This window comes from Hippocampus guttulatus, chromosome 17 (genome assembly GCF_054856545.1).
Source record: "Hippocampus guttulatus isolate MCC_2025c chromosome 17, RoL_Hgut_1.0, whole genome shotgun sequence".
Taxonomy (NCBI): domain Eukaryota; kingdom Metazoa; phylum Chordata; class Actinopteri; order Syngnathiformes; family Syngnathidae; genus Hippocampus; species Hippocampus guttulatus.
In genome coordinates this window covers 4479536-4502937 of record NC_141277.1, presented here as the reverse complement: position 1 = coordinate 4502937, position 23402 = coordinate 4479536, and the positions used below count along the sequence as shown (strand labels likewise).

The 23402-nt window shown below is 46.0% G+C and overlaps 1 protein-coding gene across 1 annotated transcript; it reads left to right on the top strand.

The window, feature by feature from the left end:
- The first annotated feature begins 70 nt into the window (after positions 1 to 70).
- On the top strand, positions 71 to 21439 carry nnt (nicotinamide nucleotide transhydrogenase). Its single transcript, XM_086135351.1, has 22 exons — positions 71 to 125; positions 1440 to 1644; positions 1850 to 2079; positions 2204 to 2421; positions 2540 to 2627; positions 3129 to 3217; positions 3303 to 3490; positions 3656 to 3789; positions 3881 to 4072; positions 5723 to 5876; positions 6749 to 6910; positions 7848 to 7958; positions 9506 to 9651; positions 9866 to 10061; positions 10502 to 10735; positions 11001 to 11161; positions 12173 to 12352; positions 12962 to 13121; positions 15602 to 15683; positions 16524 to 16642; positions 17362 to 17477; positions 19351 to 21439. Exons 2-22 carry the CDS (start codon positions 1491 to 1493, stop codon positions 19492 to 19494), a joined length of 3258 nt encoding a protein of 1085 aa, XP_085991477.1. The 5' UTR covers positions 71 to 125; positions 1440 to 1490; the 3' UTR covers positions 19495 to 21439.
- The last annotated feature ends 1963 nt before the right edge of the window (positions 21440 to 23402 follow it).

Here is a 23402-nt window from a genome sequence, read left to right as displayed (position 1 = left end):
TGTAGACGAGTTCGTCCATCCTCAAATGCTCCAATGATATTCCGGCCGCTTCGGCTGACATCTTCCGGGTCGACTCAAATTCGGCCGTGCACACTAAAAAAGACACCGACGAGACCCCTGCAAAGGTCAGTGGACGTTATGACGTCGATCCCTGTTGTTTTTGAATGTTTTTCAACGTGCATTCGTGTCGTGCAGCCACACGTGCACGTGTGCGGGCCTTTGTGTTCTTTTAATTTCACTCGCTGCCCTTCCAGTGCACGAGACAGATGTGCATTTTTCAGCGGCTAGCATGCTAACTGCAAGCTAGTCCCACTACTTGCACGCCGGCCAGAGGACACAATCAAATAAATTAAAAAAACATTAATAGATGAATGTCGCTGTGGCTCGCGTGAGCGTGATACCGTGGACCTTCTCAATGGAAACGTTTTCCGTTTCGTGCTTAAACTTCTCAGGTCGTCTGAAAGACACTGTCAATGTGGCATTTGGAAGCCATTGAATGAAAGTCATATTTTAAAAAAACGAATTGAAATTTGCATCCGTCAATACGCTGGACTGTAAGAACTAACTGCCTCCGTTCCGCACCTTTATTGCGTGACATTTTCAGCAGAAGCAACTTGATTTTTGTTTTCTCCACAAGCTCTTGAATTGCTGGACGTGTTGGTGACGTGTTACGTTTCATTCATTTTGGTGACGACGGTTAAAATGATGACGTGCTAGAACGCGGCACCATCTGGCAGGTTAACCTGCTAAATTTGATCGATCGATCGATCGATCCATTCATCCATCGATCCCACCAAACATTATCTGTAGCCTATGTCTATCTGTCTATCCATCATTTGGATAACTTCATTAATCGAACTGTACCTACACGTGTCCTTTCATTGCAAAGCATATCAGGGTTAGACATTCTGTGTTAATTGCCCTCTGACAACATATTGATCCTCTGGCTCATTTCGAATCAAGTTGACCAATACAGTATAGGTCACCTCTCTGTGACGTGACAGCATTAAGGCGATTGAGTTCACGTACGAATGGTTGTTATTGTTGTCGGTGCTGCAATAAAGGATACTGGATATTTTAATGCTAAAACTAATAATGTGACGATGCACATTTTATTTTAAAAAAATCAGGATTTCCCATTGGCAGTGTGATGTGAATTAATGTGAATGTGCCAGCTCTCCTGTGACCCTAATGAACAATAAACAAGAAAAAACTGTACATGGATGAATTAATGTTTCAAAAGCTCAAACGATTATTATAACACCTTTATTAAAAGTGATGTATCATTTTGTCCCTGGTTGGGTCAGATCCTCTAGTGTGGCACGGTTGAATTTTTTTAAATTAATTAATTTAAAAACGTTATTTATGTACAGTATTTATTTGTTACCAAAGTTCTTGTCTAGTGTCATTTACCCACGGTGCTTTTCCTTCTTCGTCAGGAGGAAGTGCTCTCTGCGCGGCTGAGCTACTGCTGTGTGTGTGCGAGCACCATGGCCAGCCTCCTACGTGTGCTTGCGGCTGGCTCCTCGGCCCCTGTCCTCAGCGGGGTGTCTTGTTTAAAACTGCAACATGCCCCAACTATCAAAACAGCATGCGTACGATTTTTCAGGATCAATCACGCCCTCGGAAGATGTGCCAGTCCAGGTAGTGTAAAATGCCACAGATGAATTGTGCTCATTAGTATGGCATTTGCTGCTGTGACAATCACATTTTGATTTCTCCTTTATCTATCTCGTATGAAATATGAAAAAAAATATAATAGATCGTGAATGGTATTAATGGCTGCACTCTGAAAAAACGGTTGCTGAGCTCAGGTGCACCTTTGTCGTCTGTCCTTTTGCCTCTGCAGGAATTCCATACAAACAACTCACAGTTGGTGTCCCAAAAGAAATTTTTCAAAATGAACGGCGTGTGGCGCTCTCTCCCGCTGGTGTCCAGGCGCTTGTCAAACAGGGCTTCAATGTTGTCGTGGAGACCGGCGCGGGAGAATCTTCAAAGTTCCAAGATGAGCAGTATGCCCAGGCTGGAGCTACAATGAAAGACCTTAAAGATGTATTTGCAGCCGATATGTTGGTCAAGGTAAGCCTTGCGTTGTCCAATGCCCTTCATTTGGAAATGAACATGCTGTGCGGCCTTTACAGCTAAGGGCTCCAAAGGATCAGCAGTAAAGAAAGCTCATCCCTTCCAAATCATCTGCTTTCAGGTCCGTGCTCCTGTTTTCAACCCGGACTTGGGCATCCATGAGGTCGAGCTGATGAAGGATGCGGCCACTTTAGTCAGCTTCATCTACCCGGCTCAGAACCCCGAGCTGATGGACATGCTTTCTCAGAAGAAAGCCACCGTCCTGGCGATGGACCAGGTGCCCCGAGTCACCATCGCCCAGGGTTACGATGCCCTCAGCTCCATGGCGAACATTGCAGGGTGGGTACATGGTGCCTTCAATGGCAGCTGGTGACAATACAGTTGGTCCTCCATATACATTATATCATTGTGTCAAAACAAAAAAAAATTAATGCATTTCATTCCCTCTTTTCGTTAGGTACAAGGCTGTCGTGCTAGCTGCGAACAACTTTGGGCGCTTTTTCACAGGACAAATCACTGCAGCCGGGAAGGTGCCACCCGCTAAGGTGTGTGTACTCTCTATGTGTAGTGACCTTGAATTGCTGCTCTTTTATAACATTTTTCTACATAAGCATGGAAAAGATCACTTGAGACAGTTCTCATTCACAATGGGGACCTGCGGAAGGAGCAGCGTAACTAAATGCTCTTGAACCGATTTCAGTCTGAAGATTAGAAACTGTCATGTTGAAGATGTCACATGACCGCAGGGTGTAGTGGCTTGTGGACCTTCGGAGAAAACGACCTAAATTCAACAGAATTTAAATCAATGAGGGTCTTGGAGATCAGGTTCAACCAGTACGTATGTTTCTCTGCGGAGAGGGCGAATCGTTATTAACGTACAGATCGGAGTGATGTCAGGTGACGGGCACTCAGTTAAGAAACGCAAAGTACGGGATTAGTCCAGGGACTGAAAACATTTGCTTTTGACACATTTTACACAGATTGTTTCTGTAAATACAGAAATAAAATGAGCCCTAAGATTGAACCTTGCGGCCCACCTCCGTTAGGTGCTAATCATCGGTGGCGGAGTGGCTGGATTAGCAGCGGCCGGCAGCGCCAGAGCCATGGGAGCCATTGTTCGAGGCTTTGACACAAGGTGTGTTTCTCTCTCATACATTTTTCACACACACACAAACACACAAAACAAGCTTACGATTGGCTGCTGTCATTTTCTCCCGCAGGGCTGATGCTTTGGACCAGTTCAAGTCTTTGGGCGCTGAACCGCTCGAGGTGGACTTCAAGGAGTCTGGAGAGGGTCAAGGAGGCTACGCCAAAGTGATGTCAAAAGAGTTCATTGAGGCAGAGATGAAGCTGTTTGCCAAACAGTGTCAGGAGGTGGACATCGTCATCAGCACCGCGCTCATTCCCGGTATGCACGGAAACTGTGTTCTAAGCAGTACCGTATACTGTGTCTCAGGGGCCGACCGCGGGACATATTTTGCAACCTCACTTCACACCCCTACTTACAAGATTTGATCATGATGTGGCCACAAATGTATCGTGGGTTCAACAGCTCCTTGTTTTCACGTGTCAGGCAAGCGGGCCCCCATCCTTATCACCAAGCCAATGATAGAGAGCATGAAGGATGGATCGGTGGTGGTGGACCTGGCCGCTGAGGCCGGTGGAAACATCGAGACCACGGTCCCGGGGGAGCTGTCTGTACACAATGTGAGTGCGCCTGAGAGTTACTCAGTCATTACGAATGACCCGTTTGGAAGACAAAAAAATCTCAGAAATGTGATTGCTCTCGTTTTCGCAGGGTGTAACCCATATTGGGTACACAGACCTGCCCAGCCGCTTGCCAACGCAGTCCAGCACGCTCTACTCCAACAATATCACAAAATTGTTGCGCGCCATCAGTCCAGACAAGGACAACTTTTACCTTGATGTGAAGGACGCCTTTGACTTTGGGACCATGGATCATGTTGTCAGAGGCTCTGTTGTCATGCAGGTACGAAATGTGAACATGCGGGCCTGTCTTTGGAATTTCTCGCAATCCTCTTGAGTTTGATACTTGTGATTGAGAACGATGACTCCCAAGCGCCATATTCCAGCTGATTAGCGTGTGGTGATAGGTCATCGGGTGTCCTGTGGGAAATTGTCCAATACCACTAAATTAGTCAGAAAAAGATTCGTTATTGACTGCAAATACTGTAATGTATCTTTGGGCATCCATCTGTCAACTGTATAGTGACAGACGGAACAATTAAATGCTGTTCAACTAAATGGTCGAAGGTACAAACAAACCGTGAATCCCCGACTTTTTCAATTAAAAAAACCCCAAAACAAAACAGAATGATCGCTTTTGGTCAACAGGCTGCGGGGGGGTGGGGGGGGCGGGGTGTTGCTGAGAGATTTTTGCAAAGGCAAAGCAAAAATGAATGTGTATCTTCCTCTCATGGTCACTAGGTGTCACCCTCACAACAAGTTACAGTTTGATTCCCAGACAAAGCTGACCCTCAAATTTAACTACTGTTGTTTACATTTGTACGGCAATATCCCAATTTATAGATCTCTCTCTCTCTCTCTCTCATTTGTGTAGCAAGCCACGAAAAGCTGACTTATTTTTCTATGTATGTAAAAAAAAAAAATGCAAGCATCTATTTTTACTCTGGAATAACAAAGATCAACATTTTTGCCTATTTTCTATTTTCCAAACCAGTAACTGAATCTTTTTTTTTTAACGTTGGGGTGGAAATTAAAACTATTTTTTTTCTATACAGTTCACCGACGAAGCGACAAATATCCAACATGTTTAAGTTATTTTACACACTTGAATGTATTCATCGCTCCATTTTCTCTCACGTTTATCCTCAGTTGGGGCACCGTGATGTCGATAAATTGCTGAGCCCAAATTATACGAGTAACATCGTTAAGTACACCGACTGCCGTTTCAGAAGATCTCCTGCTTTTTATTTTACACGGTGTAAGTAGCGAGTTGACTGCAACAAAGTTGAAATTGTAGGATGCAAGTATGTAGTCTTACAGCACTACGCCGACTGTATTTTATTTATTTTTTAATCTTAATTATCTCCGACAGTGTCAATCAAAGCGAGTTATTGGCCTCGTTCAAGGTAGACCGGCGGCGCACATATTAGATTGTGGGCGTGTAGCTAATGTTGTGGCCAGCGAGGGTTCAGTTACAGGCTTTGAACTGAAGCGTGACCTCTGCTTTCATTACCAGTCATGGCAGAGCTGATGCATAGCGGATCGTTTTTCCGACCGCACTTTGTCATCCATCCTCATCATATTGTTGGGAAGCTTCTTGTGCTTTAATCAGTTTTGGGCCGGCGTCTAAAAGTTTCTTTCCAGTAAACAAATGATCTGCAGTCGACTATTTTATCCGTATTTATTCACTGAACATGTTGCACAATCTATAAATGACGCCTTCATAACAGATATTACCATGCGTGCCATTAGTTTGCCTACATGGATGTTTTTCGTCTAATGTTACATAGATTGAGGTCATCGGGACTGAAGAGGAAACCAAAAGCTCAGGTCATCGCTTAATAAATGTTGGCAATAAATTACCCCTATTCATACCACGGATTTGTTTTCTTTCCTTTTCATTTTTCCTCATTTTTCTCTTTTGTTTTTTCAGAATGGAAAGATCCTCTTCCCGGCACCTCAGCCCAACAACATGCCCACCGCCGCGCCGCCCAAGCCCAAATCTGTCAAGGAGCTGGAGGCCGAGAAGACTTCCCAAATCTCTCCCTTCAGGGCGACGCTCACTTCCGCCGGCGCGTACACCGGAGGTCAGTGTGCTTGAATGTGTCATTCACGTGTGAAGGAAGTTCAGGAGTTCTCAACGTGGGCTCCGCCCCCCTCCCCCCTGGACTTCATTTTGCTTTAATTGTCCTCATCGGACTCATGGGTCAGCCTTCGGGAGGTCGGGGTCTGCGACGAGGTGGAGGTTAATCATCAGCTCTTTTAGGTCAGCGCCGGAATGCGCACGGGGAGGTGCGAAGTGTCACAGCCAGATAAAAGCGAGCGCTCGCACACCGACACCCCCGAAACGGGCACCCTCTTAGTGTCAGGAAACGCGCGGTATAAAAGCGGCGTCACGCCGAGCGTTCGTTTGAAGTGACGCCGCCGCCGCCACTCGCTCCCCGCGGTGCCGCGCAGGGGCGCCGTGTCAGTGCTCCGCACGCACTTCATTTTGAATCACACGTCGTTGTCGGCCACCGTCGTTAGGCGCGCCGACCACTCGCCAGTTCCTGCTTCCCTGCTCGTTAAAGTGGACGTGTCATGGAGTCATTTTGAAAAAGAAACTTTCGCGCTGATGGGGCGTCGGAGAGTTTTTCACGTGGCAACAGGAAATGAGGAAAATGTGCATATGCCGAGGTGGCAAACGACTCAAAACTCCATTTTACTCCATTAGTGGGATTGGTCTGGAAGGAGAAATTGGAAATAGCACGGTGGCATAGTGGCTGGTGCATCTGCCTCAACTGATGCCACCGTGAACAATCAGTGAATCTTTTTTATTTTATTTATTTTTTTAACTCATTCAGTACCAGCCAATTCTTGACCAAGTCTGAAAAGACGTTTAAAAACGTCTTTGGGAGTGAATGAGTTAATGTATCGGATGCCATTTTAAATGCCGAATGCTTTCCCTCCTTCGCTTCAGGCTTCACCACGCTGTTAGGTTTGGGTTTGGCGGCTCCCAACGCCGCCTTCACCCAGATGGTCACCACCTTCGGCTTGGCGGGCATCGTGGGATACCACACCGTGTGGGGTGTCACCCCGGCGCTCCACTCGCCGCTCATGTCCGTGACCAACGCCATCTCAGGTCAGTGGTGTGCAGGATTGTTTAGGTCCACAATATGTACAGTTTTGTTCGGCTGCGTCACTGCGCTGTCTCAATTGATTTTCATTTATGCGACTCGGATTGGCTAGTAATCATGCAGTTATTATTATTATTTTTTTGCCATAACGGTATTGCTACATTGAGACTAAACGTTCGCTTAGTGATTCGTGCGCGCCAACTCTTCTATGCGCCTCTCAGCATCCGTGTGCAATTTTAAAGACGAAAATGTAAATCTCCTTCAGTCCAAATAAAACCTTCAAAGATCGTGTTCCCGTTGTTGACTGCCGCTTAACACAACGGGGTCCAAAGGTCGGGGAGGTAAGTGCACGTGTGTGTTCTCGTGGCTTTGATCACCCCGGCGACCCACGCTGAGGTAGGAAGTAACACACCAGCGGTGATCTTTGGGGGGGTCAGGGTGGTCTCTTTGCTCATTTAGTCGCGCGCGCGCGCGACTCGCCCAGACATCAGAGTGAGGCCGCCGAGCCTCGGCGGGAACGAACGCGGACACTTTTCACATCCTGTTAAAATTTTATTGGCCACGGGGCCTGTACTGCTTTTATGTTTGCATCTTTGCTCGTCTCATATGCTCCTCGGGGACTTTCCTACCCTTTGATTCTTTGTGGAATTAACCTTATTCTACACAAACTCTTCAATATGAATGTTAAGTCATGGAGCGTTGTCACAGCGGAACAGAAATTCCGGGCCCGCCTGTTGAAGCACACTACCCGCTGAAGTCCTTTTGAATGCCGATTGCCATTCTTATTGGGCGTAAATCATTAATGCAATCAAGTGGGGCGCACACTTATTCTGGAATCTGGAAAGGATTTTTTTTCTCTTAACTCCAGGGGTCTTCACCCAAGTTTAGAATGTCGTATGAAAGCATAACGGACGTAATCTTCCAAACGTCTACTGCGTGCAGGTCTCACGGCCGTGGGTGGTCTGGCCCTGATGGGAGGTGGCTACACCCCAACAAGCACGGCGGAGTCACTGGCTGTGCTCGCCGCCTTCATCTCCTCAGTCAACATAGCTGGTGAGTCCCTTCCCAACACACGCGCGCACGCCGTCGCAACCTCACAGCGATCGCCGCCAGCAACGGCAAGCGCCGGCCAATAAAACGTCAGTGTCGATGGGCGATTGACAGGTTTTGATACCGATTGTACGAGAATATTCCTCTGAGCCAGCTCCACAGCCCCTCTTTCATACCCACCTGCTCTGATCAAGCTCCAGTGGCTTTTGACGTGGTTTTCCCGGCGAGCTGTTTCAACTGTCCAAGCGGTCGCCACGGCAGTCACGGCGCAGACGAGAAGCCCTCGTCCGCCAAAATAAAAGCGGGGCACAGGCAACGAAACCTGACAGTCCTTAATAGGGCATAACACCGCTTGGAAGCGGTCCATAGCGGAATGTGAAGCGACTTTAACCGAAGCCATGTGTCACAGAACTGTTTTTAACACTTACTATTAAATAAGAAGGAGCAGTGTGTATACGAATAACGGGTTTGGGTACAAGAAATGGATTAATTGTCAACCCGAAAATGAATCGAGCATTTATTGTGCGGTGGTCCGCGTGACTCGCGGGGCCAGCCAAGCGAGCTTGAGTTGATCTACTGGGGCAACAAACATTGTTCCAAAAGCTGCCCATCATCTGCCTTTCATCTGTAGAAAGACTCGACACAACATGTCAGAACGTGAGGAACCCCATCAGAATGTGAAGGGGTTGGGAGTAAACATACCGGCATGCGTGGTAAACCGCTGGCCTGAAAGGTCGTGTGCCTTTGAGCCTTTGGGGACTCGACGGCTCCATCGCCCCGCCGCCCGTCACTGATACCGTGACTGACGGTGAAACTTTGAATTTGGGGTGGAACAAAGGCTTTGCGTTATGATGACTTGAGCCACTTTGGTGTGTCAAATACTCCAACCAAGACTTTTTTTTTTTTAAACTCTCCTTTACCCTTAATTTATCCACGGTTCAAAATGTACATCTCCCAAGCGGTATACCGCAAAAGCCACAAACCTCGGGGGGGGCAGCCAACCATGATTCCATGCAAATGGCTGACGCACGCGACTCGGCTACAAATTCAGAAGAGCGCCCTGCACTCTGTCCGTTGAATTTTGCGCACCTGTTTCGAAGAAGGCATCGCATGACGGGGCTTCTTGTTCCCGCCGGCATGTCACGTGGGCAGCAATTGCAACACATGGTCACGAGCCATCACTCACGTTTCACGATGACAGCAACGTTTTAACAAATACAGTTCGACTTAAATCCTCCACATGCCAGGCATTTTTTTTTCCAATAACATTTTAAAGCGGAAGTCAAGTCAAAAGTTTCCTTGACAATAATAAAGGTGATATATTTTGCGTCAAGCGCTGCCTATATGGTGGACATTAAAAAAAATAAAAAATAAAATTTTAGACGGGCATTTCAGCAAGACTAGATTCTTTTTTTTTTGTTTGTTTGCTTTTATTTGAACCGTGTGAAGCACTTTGTGAGTCCGCTATGTGAAAAGCGTGGTATATATATATGCGCCTCAATTATCGTGATGCGCATACCTCGCTTAAGCTTCCATTTTGTTTGGCCAAGGTGGTTTCCTGGTGACTCAGAAGATGTTGGACATGTTCAAGCGTCCCAATGATCCCCCGGAGCACAACTACCTCTATCTGCTTCCGGCTGGCGTGTTCGTGGGCGGATACGCTGCAGCGCTGCAGTCGGGATACAACATTGAGCAGGTGGGGGAATTTTGTGCTTGGTCATGTGCCTGTAGAATCCGCTGCGTCCATTTTAAGAGTCCATCAAAGTCGTACTCCGGCATGTAAAAGTTAGGTAATCATCCTTTTTATGTGGTCTTTGTTAGTCCAGATGTTGAACAAATCATCCATGTAAAACATTTGTTGTTGTTGTTGTTGTTTTTTTTAAGCATTGTACATCCCCTCCTCTCACCAGATGATGTACTTGGGTTCCGGAATGTGCTGCGTCGGCGCCCTGGCTGGCCTGTCTAACCAGTCCACAGCCCGCCTGGGTAACGCCTTGGGTATTATGGGAGTCGCCGGCGGCATCGCCGCCACTCTGGGCGCACTCAAGCCAAGTCCCGAGCTCCTGGCGCAGATGAGCGCCGCAATGGCCGTCGGCGGAACCGCCGGTGAGTCTGAATTTGTAGTCGCGGGAGGTGTCCTGTTCGGATGTGCCGTATGTGTGTGTGTGTGCGTGTGTGCGCGCCGTCGGCTTGGAGAGATTAAGAAGCATCTGCGGGGCGTGCAGATGAGCTTTGTGATGTGTGCATCAAACAGATTGTTGCTGACAGATTCACAGGGTTGGGCCTCAGCTCGTTAGAATTGCGCATTAGTCACTATCTCTTACTTAGAACATTTAATTGAAATGCTAATTGTTCCAGTAACAAAGCCGAGGACCAGACTAAACAGTTCACGTCATCTCCGTCGGTCCAAACATGGAAAATGGCCAAATAGGCCATCGGCAACGCATAGTTTCTTGAGAAAGGTCTTCTTCCCGGCAGCTCTCTGTTCATCTTCATGAGATTTGCATGTCTGTGTGCTTAATCACTTGTTTCTTCCTCCTCTGCAGGTCTGACGATCGCTAAGAGGATCCAGATCAGCGACCTGCCGCAGCTGGTGGCCGCCTTCCACAGCCTGGTGGGTTTGGCGGCCGTGCTGACCTGCGTGGCCGAATACATGGTGGAGTATCCGCACTTTGCCACGGACCCCGCAGCCAATCTGACCAAGATCGTGGCCTACCTGGGCACCTTCATCGGCGGAGTCACTTTCAGCGGCTCCTTGGTGGCTTACGGCAAACTGCAAGGTTGGAGATACACTTTGGAGCAAATATTTTACTGCGTAAAAAGTCAAGGGGGATTGTGCGAAATGGATTCGGCACGCTGAACAGACATGTGCATTGCAAAGTTTACACAAGGTCAAATTTAAGTTCACCTTAAAGGGTTATCGTGCATTTTACGTTCATCCCAAAATTTAGTCCCAGAAGCTGCAACGGTATCACCTGAACAATGTGAATCCAGTCTGAAGTGGTGACGTTTACTCCTCCTCTTCTTCTCCTCCCCGTCCTGCAGGTATGCTGAACAGCGCCCCCTTGATTCTTCCCGCCCGCCACGCCCTGAACGCCTCTCTGATGGCCGGCAGCATCGGTGGGATGATCCCTTACATGCTGGACCCCAGCTACATCACGGGCATCACCTGCCTGGGCTCAGTCTCCGCTCTGTCTGCCATCATGGTATGGCCCGTCGTGTGCGGACGGTTCTGGAGCGCGGCCACGTGCGCACAACGCCGCATTCATTTTTTTTTTTTTTTTTTTTTTTTTTCAATGGCGACATTTCGACGCGCACAAATCGGAATCTGTTCATGCTGATGGACGGCGTATGCAAGAAGCTTGATTTCTTATTTCCATCGGGAAGGGGGTGAAGTCTGGCCAGAGAGAAGCTAGTCAATAAGCAGCCTGTTGCACTGGCACCAGGCGCTGCCCAGAAATCTGTTCATAGTCTGGCCACCGTCGTGGCAAAAAAAAAAAAAAAAAAAGTCGACTTTGTGCAACTGCCAGCTTCCTGCTCGCACTTGACTCTTAATTATATTGGGCTTCACCACTATAAAGTCACACTTAACCTTTTAAAAATGTCCCCCGAGAGTTTCGCTCCCTTGACGTCGAACTCAAATTTTAGCTGCAGGATACCGAACAACTCTTTGACCTCAATTTCTTTCTGTCAATTAACGCTTCACATTTCTAGCGAACCGAAGTAATGATGACACACTGAGCGATTACAATGACCAGCGGCTGCTTTTGGGAGGCTTCCCCCCCCCCCCCCCTGCTACCTTAAAAATCGATCATAGTTAGCAGGGGGAGGCCAATTAACGAGCCAAAATGCATTTCAGTCATTATTATAATCATAATAATAAAACGATCTTCCATTGGTAGCTTAGCAAAGGAGCTGTTAGCCGATCCACACATCTGCACGTCGCCCCGACGGATCAATCAGGGCTTGGCTACTAAATGTCTCGTCTCCAATCAGGCTCTTATCACCTCATGTATCATTTTCAATGCAGGAAGTTGATGGATGATGATGATGAATCCGTTGGTGTTTCTTTTTCAAAGCTGCTTTGCGTTTTTCACAGCGATCCAAAACAAAGCACTCTTTTGTGTCAATGTATTACATCATCATCTCTTGTGTTTTTTCGATTTTCCAATCGCAGGTGTCTCGGCCCTAACGTACTCTTCTGTTTTGTACTCCAGGGAGTAACCTTAACCGCGGCCATCGGCGGTGCCGACATGCCGGTGGTGATCACCGTGCTGAACAGCTACTCGGGGTGGGCCTTGTGCGCCGAGGGCTTCCTGCTCAGCAACAATCTCCTGACCATCGTCGGCGCCCTCATCGGATCGTCTGGCGCCATTTTGTCGTACATCATGTGTGTGGTACGTCGCGATGGATCACACTGTAACACATTTTGCAATTGTGACAAAACAATTAGCTACCGCGATGGCCCCTTCCAAACAGCCTGTTTGAAGAACACGTCATCAAAATAATGCCAGGATTAAGGCAAGGCAAGGCAGTAGCCAGACCTCATTGCTTGAAAGTGGCTCCGGATCATCACCGAGCTTTGCCGTTCATGTTATAGGTGGAAAAACGGTGTGCAGATTATGTCTCACTGAAATGAAAATTCAGAAGGCTTCGCTCAGACAACGATGCCTTGCTCAACGGCGCTTCGACAGTCGTCAGAAAGCAGATTAGCATTTCTCTCACGCCTTCTTAACAATGAATCTGCTGAGTTTTATGTGAAGTGCAAAAAGCAATTAATGCCCGATCTTCTGTTATGGCTATTATGTACCAATTTTGCAGGATATCTGCATGGGAACATTTGTGGATAGAATATGGTCAAATAATATTCCTCTCGTGTCCACCAGGAGGAACTCTCATGTTGTCATCGTGGCTAGATTGTTGAGGAGCTAAATCTCAGGCCCTCGCGTCTGCTTGTTGACACAAAACGAGACGATAACAATAATGAAAGCGACGCTTCCCATCAGGCCATGAACCGCTCGTTGGCGAACGTCATCCTGGGGGGCTACGGCACGTCTTCCACCGGTACCGGGAAGCCCATGGAGATCACAGGGACGCACACTGAGGTCAACGTGGATCAGACCATCGACATGATTAAAGAGGCCCAGAGCATTATCATCACTCCAGGTAACCCCCCCCCCCCCCCCCAGTAGAAAAACAGCACTTTGACTTTGCCAGTCACCCCCCCCCCCCCCCTTTCCAGTCTTTTGAAAAGTGCATGTTCTGTTTATTTAACCCTTTCTTGACCCGTGTTACATCATCGTTTTGCTTGGCTAATTGACAAGGTTGAGCCCCCCCCCTCACCGCCGCCCCCCGATGCACACTTACAATGACAGGAGCACGCATTCTTGTGTGGTCGTGTCTCGTAAATAGACCGGCTACAATGCAATTATTAGGTATGATGCAAAATATGTGGATTTTTTTTTTCTATTCACCATTCAGAATGAATGTGTGATGCGTACGGCAGGTTTCCAAAACATACAAACATAGCCAAGGTTAAGACAAAATGAACAGATGGGTATGCATTTTTATTGATTTGATCATTAGTTTTTGCCAATTTAAGGAATTTCACTTTTGTGATTGCAAAGGTCCCCATAGTTTTCACGTACAGTGGTACCATCACACCAAAGTTGTCGTGGAGTTGACATATCTCAATGTACACTTTACGAAACATTCATTGACATTATCCCTCTTTTAATGTTTTTATAAAATACAGTTCTATTTTTCGTTATTTTAAAAATACGTGAAAAATGGTCTTGAGTAATGCACTTTTACAAACTTGCGAATAGTTTTTTTTTCCTTCACTTTGTGCCCGTATCCTATTGTGATACAATGTTTGACTTTTCTGCTACAAACAGTGATCATGTCCGACAGCCGAACCGAAAAGGCGCCAAAATAAAGTCTGAGTTGGACGCGGTGGCGGAAAAAAGGCTTTCGATTTGTTTTTCTTCATCTTTTCAACAAATAATAAAAAAAGAAAAAGAATTCCAGAAATATTTTTTTAATGAGTCAAAATAGGAGTATTTAGAATAATCATAACAAAGCCTTGTCAAGGATACTCGCCCTGTCACAATTACTTCGATGTCAGTGGAGCCATCACATGATACAATGTTTTATTTACGTTTTTTTTGGTCCACGGAGCTTTAACTTGAATAAGTCAAGTCGATCACAATGCAGTATGTCCCGTGTTCAGGTTTTACTGCCGCTGATGTCATAATTGCTGGAACACCGTGTAATCAAATGGCTGATTATTTTCTCTGCTGCACTAATCAGCCACTAGACTGCTGAGTGTCTGCCCTCTTTAGTCCATCACCGTGTTTCCACTTTGACCATTTAAGACCAATTGCAGCCGTCTGTCACCTCACCTGATTGACATCTGGGCAAAACATGAAGATTATTATTTTTTTGACAGTAGGGGGGGAATAAACGTGATTTGCATGCCTTGTCTGGGCCATCTCTCTTCGGGTTTATTTTTCTCCAAAATGTGGAATGTAGGGAAGCAAAGAGAGAACAACTGCACAGAATCATTTTCTTTTTTTTTTTTCCCCCCCCTTTGGTGTCAGAAACTCTTGACTGTTTACCAGTAATTGGCGTATCCACGCACAATGGTTTTTGACTGGTTGTTAAGGTTCGTTAGCACCACTGGAGCGTTTGACATGTGGATGTGGGGTTTTTAACGGTGTGATAAAGATCAAGTACCACAAATCAGCATTCTTTTTTTTTGTACGTGACATAGTCACCGGCAGAATGGTGAGCTAGCGGTTAGCATGCTAACACTGAAGTTGAATCACTCTTTAGGGTCTTGAAACACATTTCAAGGCATATAAGTGCGTGCGTAGACTTATGGTTGAACTGATTTATGGTGGGACATTATTTTCAACCCTCAGATGAAAACGCGAAAAAGACGTTCCCCGGTGGTTCTTGTTGACTCCCACGTCACTCACCAGACAAGGATGCTAGTTAAATGGTGAACTGGGTCAATGTCAATTTAAAAATGACCACTACAGTTCCAGTCTCCTTGCTACATTTCACATGCTCACTTTTCAGTCCTCCTTCGTGACATTACGCTTGGCCACATCTTACACGTCAACCCCTGTGGCAACATCTAACATTTATTGGTGATTTGGGCAGTGGAGCTCTTTTGAAGCTGGCAAGCTTACTGTTTTTTTTTTTCTCTAACTCGCAGCACACTTTGCTCTCACAACTGCATTAGCACATTCTGTGGGATTGTAAAACTCCGTCACAGCGGGTAGTCGGTGAGCGGTTTAGGGCCTTGGAGGGTCAGCGGCAGACTCCACTTCAAAAATGTTCCTGAGGTGATTATACGGCACTGAAACAGCCTGATCAAACTGAGGATTTTGTGCTCCGCATGAACTGCCAATCACCCTGCTGCCCTGAATAGGCGCTTTTATCTGTCGTTACCATTCATGAAATTCAAAACGAGACGAACCCTATTAGTGGACAACAGGTTACCTTGAGTACCGTTTACCCCATTTATCATCTTTTGGTGACCTCGTTTAGCTGTGCGAGTGTCCGACTAAGCATAGACTAAAAAAATAACAATAATAACAATAAATCCCTTTTTATTTATCTTATTTTTTTTACAGGTTACGGTCTTTGTGCTGCGAAGGCACAGTACCCCATTGCCGAGTTGGTGAAGAATCTCAAAGATGCTGGCAAGGACGTGCGGTAAGTTTCTCCCCTTCCCCGAACTCCACTCTTGGCGATTCTTCTCCAAGTGAACATTCTTGACTTATAACGACTCCGCTGGACCGCAGTGATTGCCTCCTCACTGTTTGTGATCACCGCTATCCACTCGATTCGGATAAAACGTTTTCACAAAACCAGCTCACGTTTGTCGGAATTGTCATGTGCTACAATGATGTCAATGACTGAAAATCGTATCAAGGCAAAAAGAAGGGAAAGTGGGGGGGGGGGGGGGGGGGGGGTCATGTCAACAAGAAAGGACAAATAGAAAGGCCCAGCGGAAGCCGGTTTAATTGTCGCGCCTCCGTTGCGGCAGCTGCCGCTTTCCGAGCTACTTGGGGCATTTGTACTTGATTAGAGGGGAAAACGAGTGGTCAGAGTTCAAGAGAAGGAACCAAAGAGCAGTATTCCTTCTCTTTACTCGAATACTCTGGATTCCAATTCTCCCTGACTAGCATCCCTTTTCATTTCATATTCCAGGTGCCTCGCTGGACGATAGACGTTCACGCTCGCTTCCCTCACGTTGACTGTGTCCAGTGTCTTCCCCCCCCCAAATCCCGCCACCACCGCTAATATGTCCCAGATGCTGCGGGCCGCCTTGCACTCTGCTCTTGCCTAAAATCACCAAACTAATGAGTTAATCCCGATCCAAACGGTGGCTGCAATGACACGGCCACTTGATTCTCGTTTCATTAAAATAACATGTGCGCAGCAGGGGAATACATGACTTGATCCCCTGCTGGATTTCTAAGTTGTGAATTGAGGATCCCCCCCACCCCACCAATCTTAATCAAAAATAGTAATTGCATGATGTTGCTACAGGTTCGGTATCCACCCCGTCGCCGGCCGTATGCCCGGTCAGCTCAACGTGCTGTTGGCCGAAGCCGGCGTCCCTTACGACATTGTCCTGGAGATGGAGGAAATCAATGAAGATTTCCCTGGTAAGATGAACCGGGACACCCGAGTACACATCCGTATCACGTTAGAACAGGGGTGTCAAACTCATTTATGATTTCACGTGACAATTTGAGATTTCGGTACAGATTTTAGCAAGCATCAAGGAAGTTGACACACATGATTTGTTATTCGCGCCCCGCATAAAATGATGTGGCGAGCCGGATCTGGCCCGATCTTGCCTTGAGTTTGACACCTGTGCCTTAGAACATCAAACCATAGGACGCAACCAAATGGAAATGTTACTTTTGAATGGGTTTGTATACAAAGACTGTAGTTGGGTCTGTGGAGGGTCTGCCCACCGATCAAATTGTGAAATTAAACGACCAAGTAAAGTCGTGTTGCCTCACTCGTCGTTAACCTTTGACCACTTTGATGCTCGATGATACTCGAGATGTGGTTTTGATTACACTGTAAAGACGCAAGAATTTTACCACGGGACTTGGGACTATTAAAAGGCAACTAGGAGTTTTACCTCAATTTAGTTCCAAGAAAGAAAGAAGAGGAGGCGGTCGTACTTTTGAGGCCCGAGGCCCCTTCAAGTTTGGAATCCACCGCATGATGTGATTTGTCAAAGTGCTGTATGTCAAGTACAAATAAGTAAATGTTAACACGTTTCGCAGAACGTGGTCGCCATGGCCCTGTTTGAACACGCGACTTGACATCGACTTTAAATTTCATTCCATCGTCTGGTGTGTCTAATCAGAGACCGACCTGGTCCTGGTGATCGGCGCCAACGACACGGTGAACTCCGCCGCCCAGGAAGACCCCAACTCCATCATTGCCGGCATGCCCGTGCTGGAGGTCTGGAAAGCCAAGCAGGTGAGACACATCTGGCACACGCCCGCGCCGTCATAACATTCACGTCCCCCGGGCCCAAAATAGATAAAAGAGCAACAGAAGAGTGAATGTTGCGATAAATGGGGGAGAGAGAGAGAGAAAGCGCGAGAGGGATGGTTACAGCTCCAGGTGCAGTCCCATCCTGATCCTATTAGGGCTGACTGTGTCACTGTGGAATGACGCTGTTCCGAGATCTGGGATTGGACACGCTTTGCCCACAGCAATCTTTACTCAGAAAAAAACCCCAAAAATTAAAAGATAACCCAATTAAATCAACCTGTGAATAGGCACGGGCCTATTGCCGGCCGGCTTCTATCTATGCCTCGGTTTTGAAATATCATGCTGTCAAAACCCCTAAACTTTGCATTCGCTGTATGAGCTGTTTGTTGGTTTTTGGGTTTTTTTGTCAGTTTTTTTTAGGCGTTAGTACAGGCCAAGTAACATGATTCTTACCCCTCTAATTGTTGGCGCGAGCAATAAGTGAACCCTATGACATTTCCCCTTGTCAAAAAAAAAGTTGTCTCCATGGGAGATTTTTGGGCTACGACACAGGGCTGAAGAATTAATTGAATTCAAATGCAATGTAGTTCGAAGTAATTTATATATGTTTTGCTTTTCTTCATCACGCCTTTTTTTTTTTGATGGTGCAACTTATTCTCCAGAGCAACTTGTAGTCCGAAAAACACGGTCATGATTATGCTGCAACACCCTGACAGGGGATTCTCTTTTTCACCGTATTGGTATCAAAGAACGATGGATGATTTATATTTGTGGCCTCAGCAGGGCGAAGCGATATGGCTCAAAAGAATGCCTTGCATTTCGAAATCGGGGTCTTTTGTCTGTTGCTATTGTTGCAACTGAATTTGGTTGCACACCCACCAAACTGCCTTTCAATATAGATTTTAACTTTTTTCGTCTAGATGCCTTTTTTTTTTTGTTTTGTTTTTTTAAAATGTCATTTAGCAAAGGTGCTTTTCGACTGAAATGATGAGTCGCTGTTGATGTTCGACGCAATAATGGGTGTGGAAGTAAAAAATCAAACGTGTGTCTCGAATGGCCGACTTTGTTTTATATTTGATGTTACGGAGAAATTGAGATGTCACACGCTCTCATACATCTCTGTGTTGTGTGTCTTTAAGTGAATGACGAGTGTCTGCTCCATGCTCCTTGTGAGTGTTGTCATTTTGCTTTTGTGACCGATTGTCTGCCCCGTTCAGGAAACGGCCAAAAGAGCATCAGACATTTGTTTCCCCCCACTTTACTCAAAGTTTATCGAAAGGTTGCCTGTAACTCAAAAATTTGGACGCAAAAATATGAGTCTCGTCGCAACTGTAAAATAAAATTATGTCGTAAACTGTGGACTGCCTCCGTCCCATAGAAATAAAAGTCGGCTGTTTGTGCACTTAACCACACAAACGCACGCGCAGTTGGAGCAACATGCACTTTTTAGGAAAATGCTTTTAAACAGTCTGCAAAGTGATTGAGTAAGCCATTTCGGGGAATAAACTGCCTGACCTTTTCCACTCAAAATAGGCAACAAAGTGTGTTTTTGGCACACACGGGATGAAATTATCACCTTCGATCAAGTAGTGGGAAGGGAATTCATGCAGCAGATGTTCGCGAGTCCTTGAATTGGAAGGGCTTCGGAATTAGCATACAGTGCAGCGGTACCTTGACTTCGGAGTCATCCGTTCTGTGATCAAACTCGGAACTCAAATCCAAATGGCCGCTAAGTTGGTGGACTGGCGAGGCCCCCAGTAAGTGGCGCCCCGCTTCGTTTCAACATCCACCGTCTGTGGCTGCGAAAAGGACAGCGCTTTACCGTCTTGACGGTGTCCGCTCCGGTTTGCCGTAGGTGGTGGTGATGAAACGCTCGCTGGGCGTGGGATACGCCGCCGTGGACAACCCCATCTTCTACAAGCCCAACACGGCCATGTTGCTGGGCGACGCCAAGAAGACGTGCGACGCCCTGCAAGCAAAGGTCCGCGAGGCTCAGTGAGGCGCGCTCCGCCATCGCCCTTAAACCCCCCCCCCCCCCCCCCCCCCCCCGCACATAAAGGGAACCACACAGAGGCCGGGCGACATGGCGTAAATGTTTTTTTTTTTTTTTTTTGCGGCAGTCTCGTCGACGACGTCACGTCGCCATTAGACAAATGGCAGCGGTTACCGTACACGTCACGGTTGTGCCGTTACATATTTTAATGTATAGCGTTTAGATGAAGGAAGGGTCTGCCATTTAGATTGCGGCGATCCACATTGAGTGAATTACATGTTAAATGTGTGACATTACACTTTTAGGAAATAGAGATTGAAACTCTCATGCATTTTTTTTCTTTAATATTCGAGAGAGTGACATTTCAGAGAACGCCGCACCGTCTTTGATTTATTTCCCCCCCCCCCTTTTTTTTCGACAATCCCTTTTGAATAAATCAAATTACTGCAATGATTCTGAAGCACAAGGGCACGTAAGCCCATTTTCATGACTGGCAGGAAAACAAAAGCAATATGATCAAAACAGTTTTGTAAAAAAAAATTTTTACAGTCTCGTACTGTATTGAGAAACGCTTCATGAAAGAAAGTCGCTTTCATGAATTACGATTTGATGGCCTCGTCGAAGACCTTGTTCTTCACTGTCCAACCGAAAGATGTATCTACGGTATTTATTCATTTTGATCTGTGAAAACAACAACAAAAGACATATTTCTGCCTCAGATGAACCTGAAGAATGTGGAGATTTGGGGTTTTTTTCATGGAGAGCGATGAGATCTTGCGGTCAGATATTTCAGCTCACGTGCGTGGATAAATTGTAACCGTTTTTCGAGAAATGCGTAATCTGGCATTTATTATGTCCGTGTCGTTGCATTTTAAGTACGTTTCACAGCGAGATTGTTTAACAAGTCCCATTCTGTAAGCATTCAAGACATGTCAAAGCCCAACCTTTTTACTCCTTTAGGCTGGATTTACAGTGCAGGTCCAAGTGTCCAAATGATTTATTTCACGATTCAATTAAGATGTATCATATGGAAATGTTAAATTGGAATGCACCGCAATTTATTTAAGAAATATTTGAATTTAAAAGTTAAATACAACTGAACTGTACTTAGGCCGTGATTCTTTCCCATACCACTAGATGGCGTACCACTATTTGAGAACCATTGCAATCCAAAGATCTGATTCGGTGCATTTTTGTTTTTCCCTTTGACCCCATTTGTCCTAATTGAGCGCAAACATTTAAAATATAACACTTGAATCGTGCGGTGTCAATCCAGCTTCATTCCAATGTGCGCCGTCACAATGAACATTAATTACACCCGAGTAGAAATGTTGTATCGTTTGGAACGCTAGATGTTATTTTTCCTGGTTTGAGGAACAATAAAGGAGGTGGGGGGGTCGCTCCATTTCAAGTCTTTTGTAAATGTTCTGTAAGAAGACCTGCTAGTGTGTACGAACCCCTGCGACCCTTCTGCCATCCGTTTCTCTCTACCTCTTCACGCACTCGACCAATAGCGTTTTCCATCTGACCAATCACGTCATTTCCATACTTCATTTTTTTGGGACCCCGTCGTCGTCTTTTGTGTCTCGTCGAACCGCCTGACCTCAGTTTTGCTGCAGTCTAGTTTGAGTCGTTGGCGATTGTGCGCTCACATGCATGAAAACTTCCTGGAGTGGTCGGCATTGTTGGCGGAACAATTCGAGGTTGTTGCCCATTATTAGGAAAATCATCATTTTACTGTAACTAGGCCAATTTGCAAATGTATGTTTTCTGGTGCCCCCACCCCTCAAACGGAAAGTATTTTTGTAATGTGACATTTGTGAAGCCCTGCTAGCGGGATTGGAAGTTTGAATGCACCATGGTAAGGAAACGTACTGTGGATGTTCTTTTCCGCTTTTGTTTATCATGGAGCAATCATCCCTCAAAAAAAATAAACTTGTATTTACACGAAGTACTGTATGCTGTGTGGTGTCTTTTTGTTTTTTGTTTTTGTCATACTACTCTACCGTGACCTTTCCACCAAAGTCACATGATGACGATTCTATTGTAGCTTCGGATCGAATCGCCGATCAGCTTTTAATGAAGTCATTCAAAAATTGTCACTCGGTCTCACTTGGCGTCGTTATCGTTCTTAATTGCAAATATTTTTACAGTAATTGTAGTGTGCCCAGGTTAACTGAATGAAACAAAAAATGATAAGCAAATGACGCAAGTCACTCAAATATTTTTAACTGTAAAAGTATTTCTAAAATTGTCATTAGTTTCCAGACATAAGTTCATCATTTTAATTGTTATGAATGTGAGAAATAATAAACCACCTCTCTCATCCGCGTGTGTGTGTGTGTGTGTGTGTGTGTGTGTGTGTGTGTGTGTGTGTGTGTGTGTGTGTGTGCGTGTGTGTGTGAGAGAGAGAGAGAGAGACACACACACACACACAAAGGGATTGCATGAGTGGGCCATGGGGGCCTCGTTACTACCTCCGATGCAAATCCGAGTTTGTGTGACAATTTCAGCTCCCAGCGCCACTTGATTTGCCATTCATCATCATCGGAGGGCCGTCTGGGGGGAAGCTGGCGTTAGGGCGGGTGCCCACAGAGATAAGACGATAGGATGATGAGTGCATGCGTGTGCCATGAGGGCGACCTCATCCGGTAACAAGTAGCACTCAGACAGGCTCTTATCTCCTCTGTGGGTACGCCACATCTGAGGGGAGCTGTCACTCGCCGCAGTTGAGGGTGAGATGCAGCGATAGCGATTGAAACTTTTTTTTGGGGGGGCCGAAAAAGTTTAGGACTATGAGGTTGTGTATGCAGGAAGTTATCACAGTTCTTAAGGGTCTGGTGGTGTCGGTGTTAATGGTGAAGCGCCGCTGTGTGATAACGGCTCAGGTGATCGCCTCCTGCCCCCGTTGTCACTTTGCCACTATTTATCCTCAACTGTGATGGATCACCCGCATGCCTATGCCACAATAAGCCTCCATCCTGCGCTCTTTTGGCCTGCGGCTTTGCGTGCACTTTGATAAGGATGCAAATGATTTGTGGTGAAGTCGTGTTTGATCACAAGTTTGGCTTTATCGTTATTTTGTCTTTGTGTTTGTCTATTAAAATGCACTATGTATTCGATATTTAAAAAAAAAAAAGTCCAAGTGGCATTATGTGACGTGAGTCTGCTTTTTCGTGTTAAAATATGACCCAGATGGTTCAAAAGATCAAATTATTTAAATTGAATGGCATAGGCGAACCTTTCAATAGTCCTTCTAAAATGAAAATAGGCTTCATAGCAGCAAAGTGGACAGTAGAATGTAAAAAAAAATTACAGTGCCTCAACAACACGCTGGCCGACCATAGAACAATACACACAGGCATATATTCTTTATCCTTTGTGAAGAACAACTAATATTACTGCCGTACTGAGGGGCACTGAGTCTCCACGATAGTCTGTATGTCTGTCTTCGGCTTCATTTTTTTGGTTTGTTTATATTTACTTATTAGTTCGGTGGTGCGCGGAGAGGAGGCCGGAATGGATTAATGGCATTTCCATTGATTTCAATGTGGAAAGATGACTTGAGACATTTCAGTGCAGGAAAGAGGATAAAAGTCAGACAGAGCCAGGTTGGGTGAGAAGAAAGTTTGCTCCGGGACGTTTTCACATTCGGTTCCAGTCGTCAAGTGTTTTAAACAGCATGCTTCGTGACATGCCACGGTTGTTTCCATAGCTTCTGTCTCACACTGTCATAGTCACTAGAGAGAGACGCGGTTTGTCCATGGATGGTGTGTTAACACGACACCAAGTCATAACAAGTCGTCCACAACAACGCTACAGTCCCCTATTTGACAGGTTTTAAACAAATGCCACACAGGCCAGACTCGACACCGGGGCCTCGTTACATATGCTGCATTTATACGTGTTATCAC

Bases quoted from the DNA above. Each gene is read 5' to 3' on its own strand.
- nnt (XM_086135351.1), top strand. From the start codon at position 1,491: ATGGCCAGCCTCCTACGTGTGCTTGCGGCTGGCTCCTCGGCCCCTGTC. The intron at 4,073-5,722 runs GTACGAAATGTG...TTGTTTTTTCAG, and splicing joins GAGGCTCTGTTGTCATGCAG to AATGGAAAGATCCTCTTCCC. The intron at 5,877-6,748 runs GTCAGTGTGCTT...CCTTCGCTTCAG, and splicing joins CGCCGGCGCGTACACCGGAG to GCTTCACCACGCTGTTAGGT.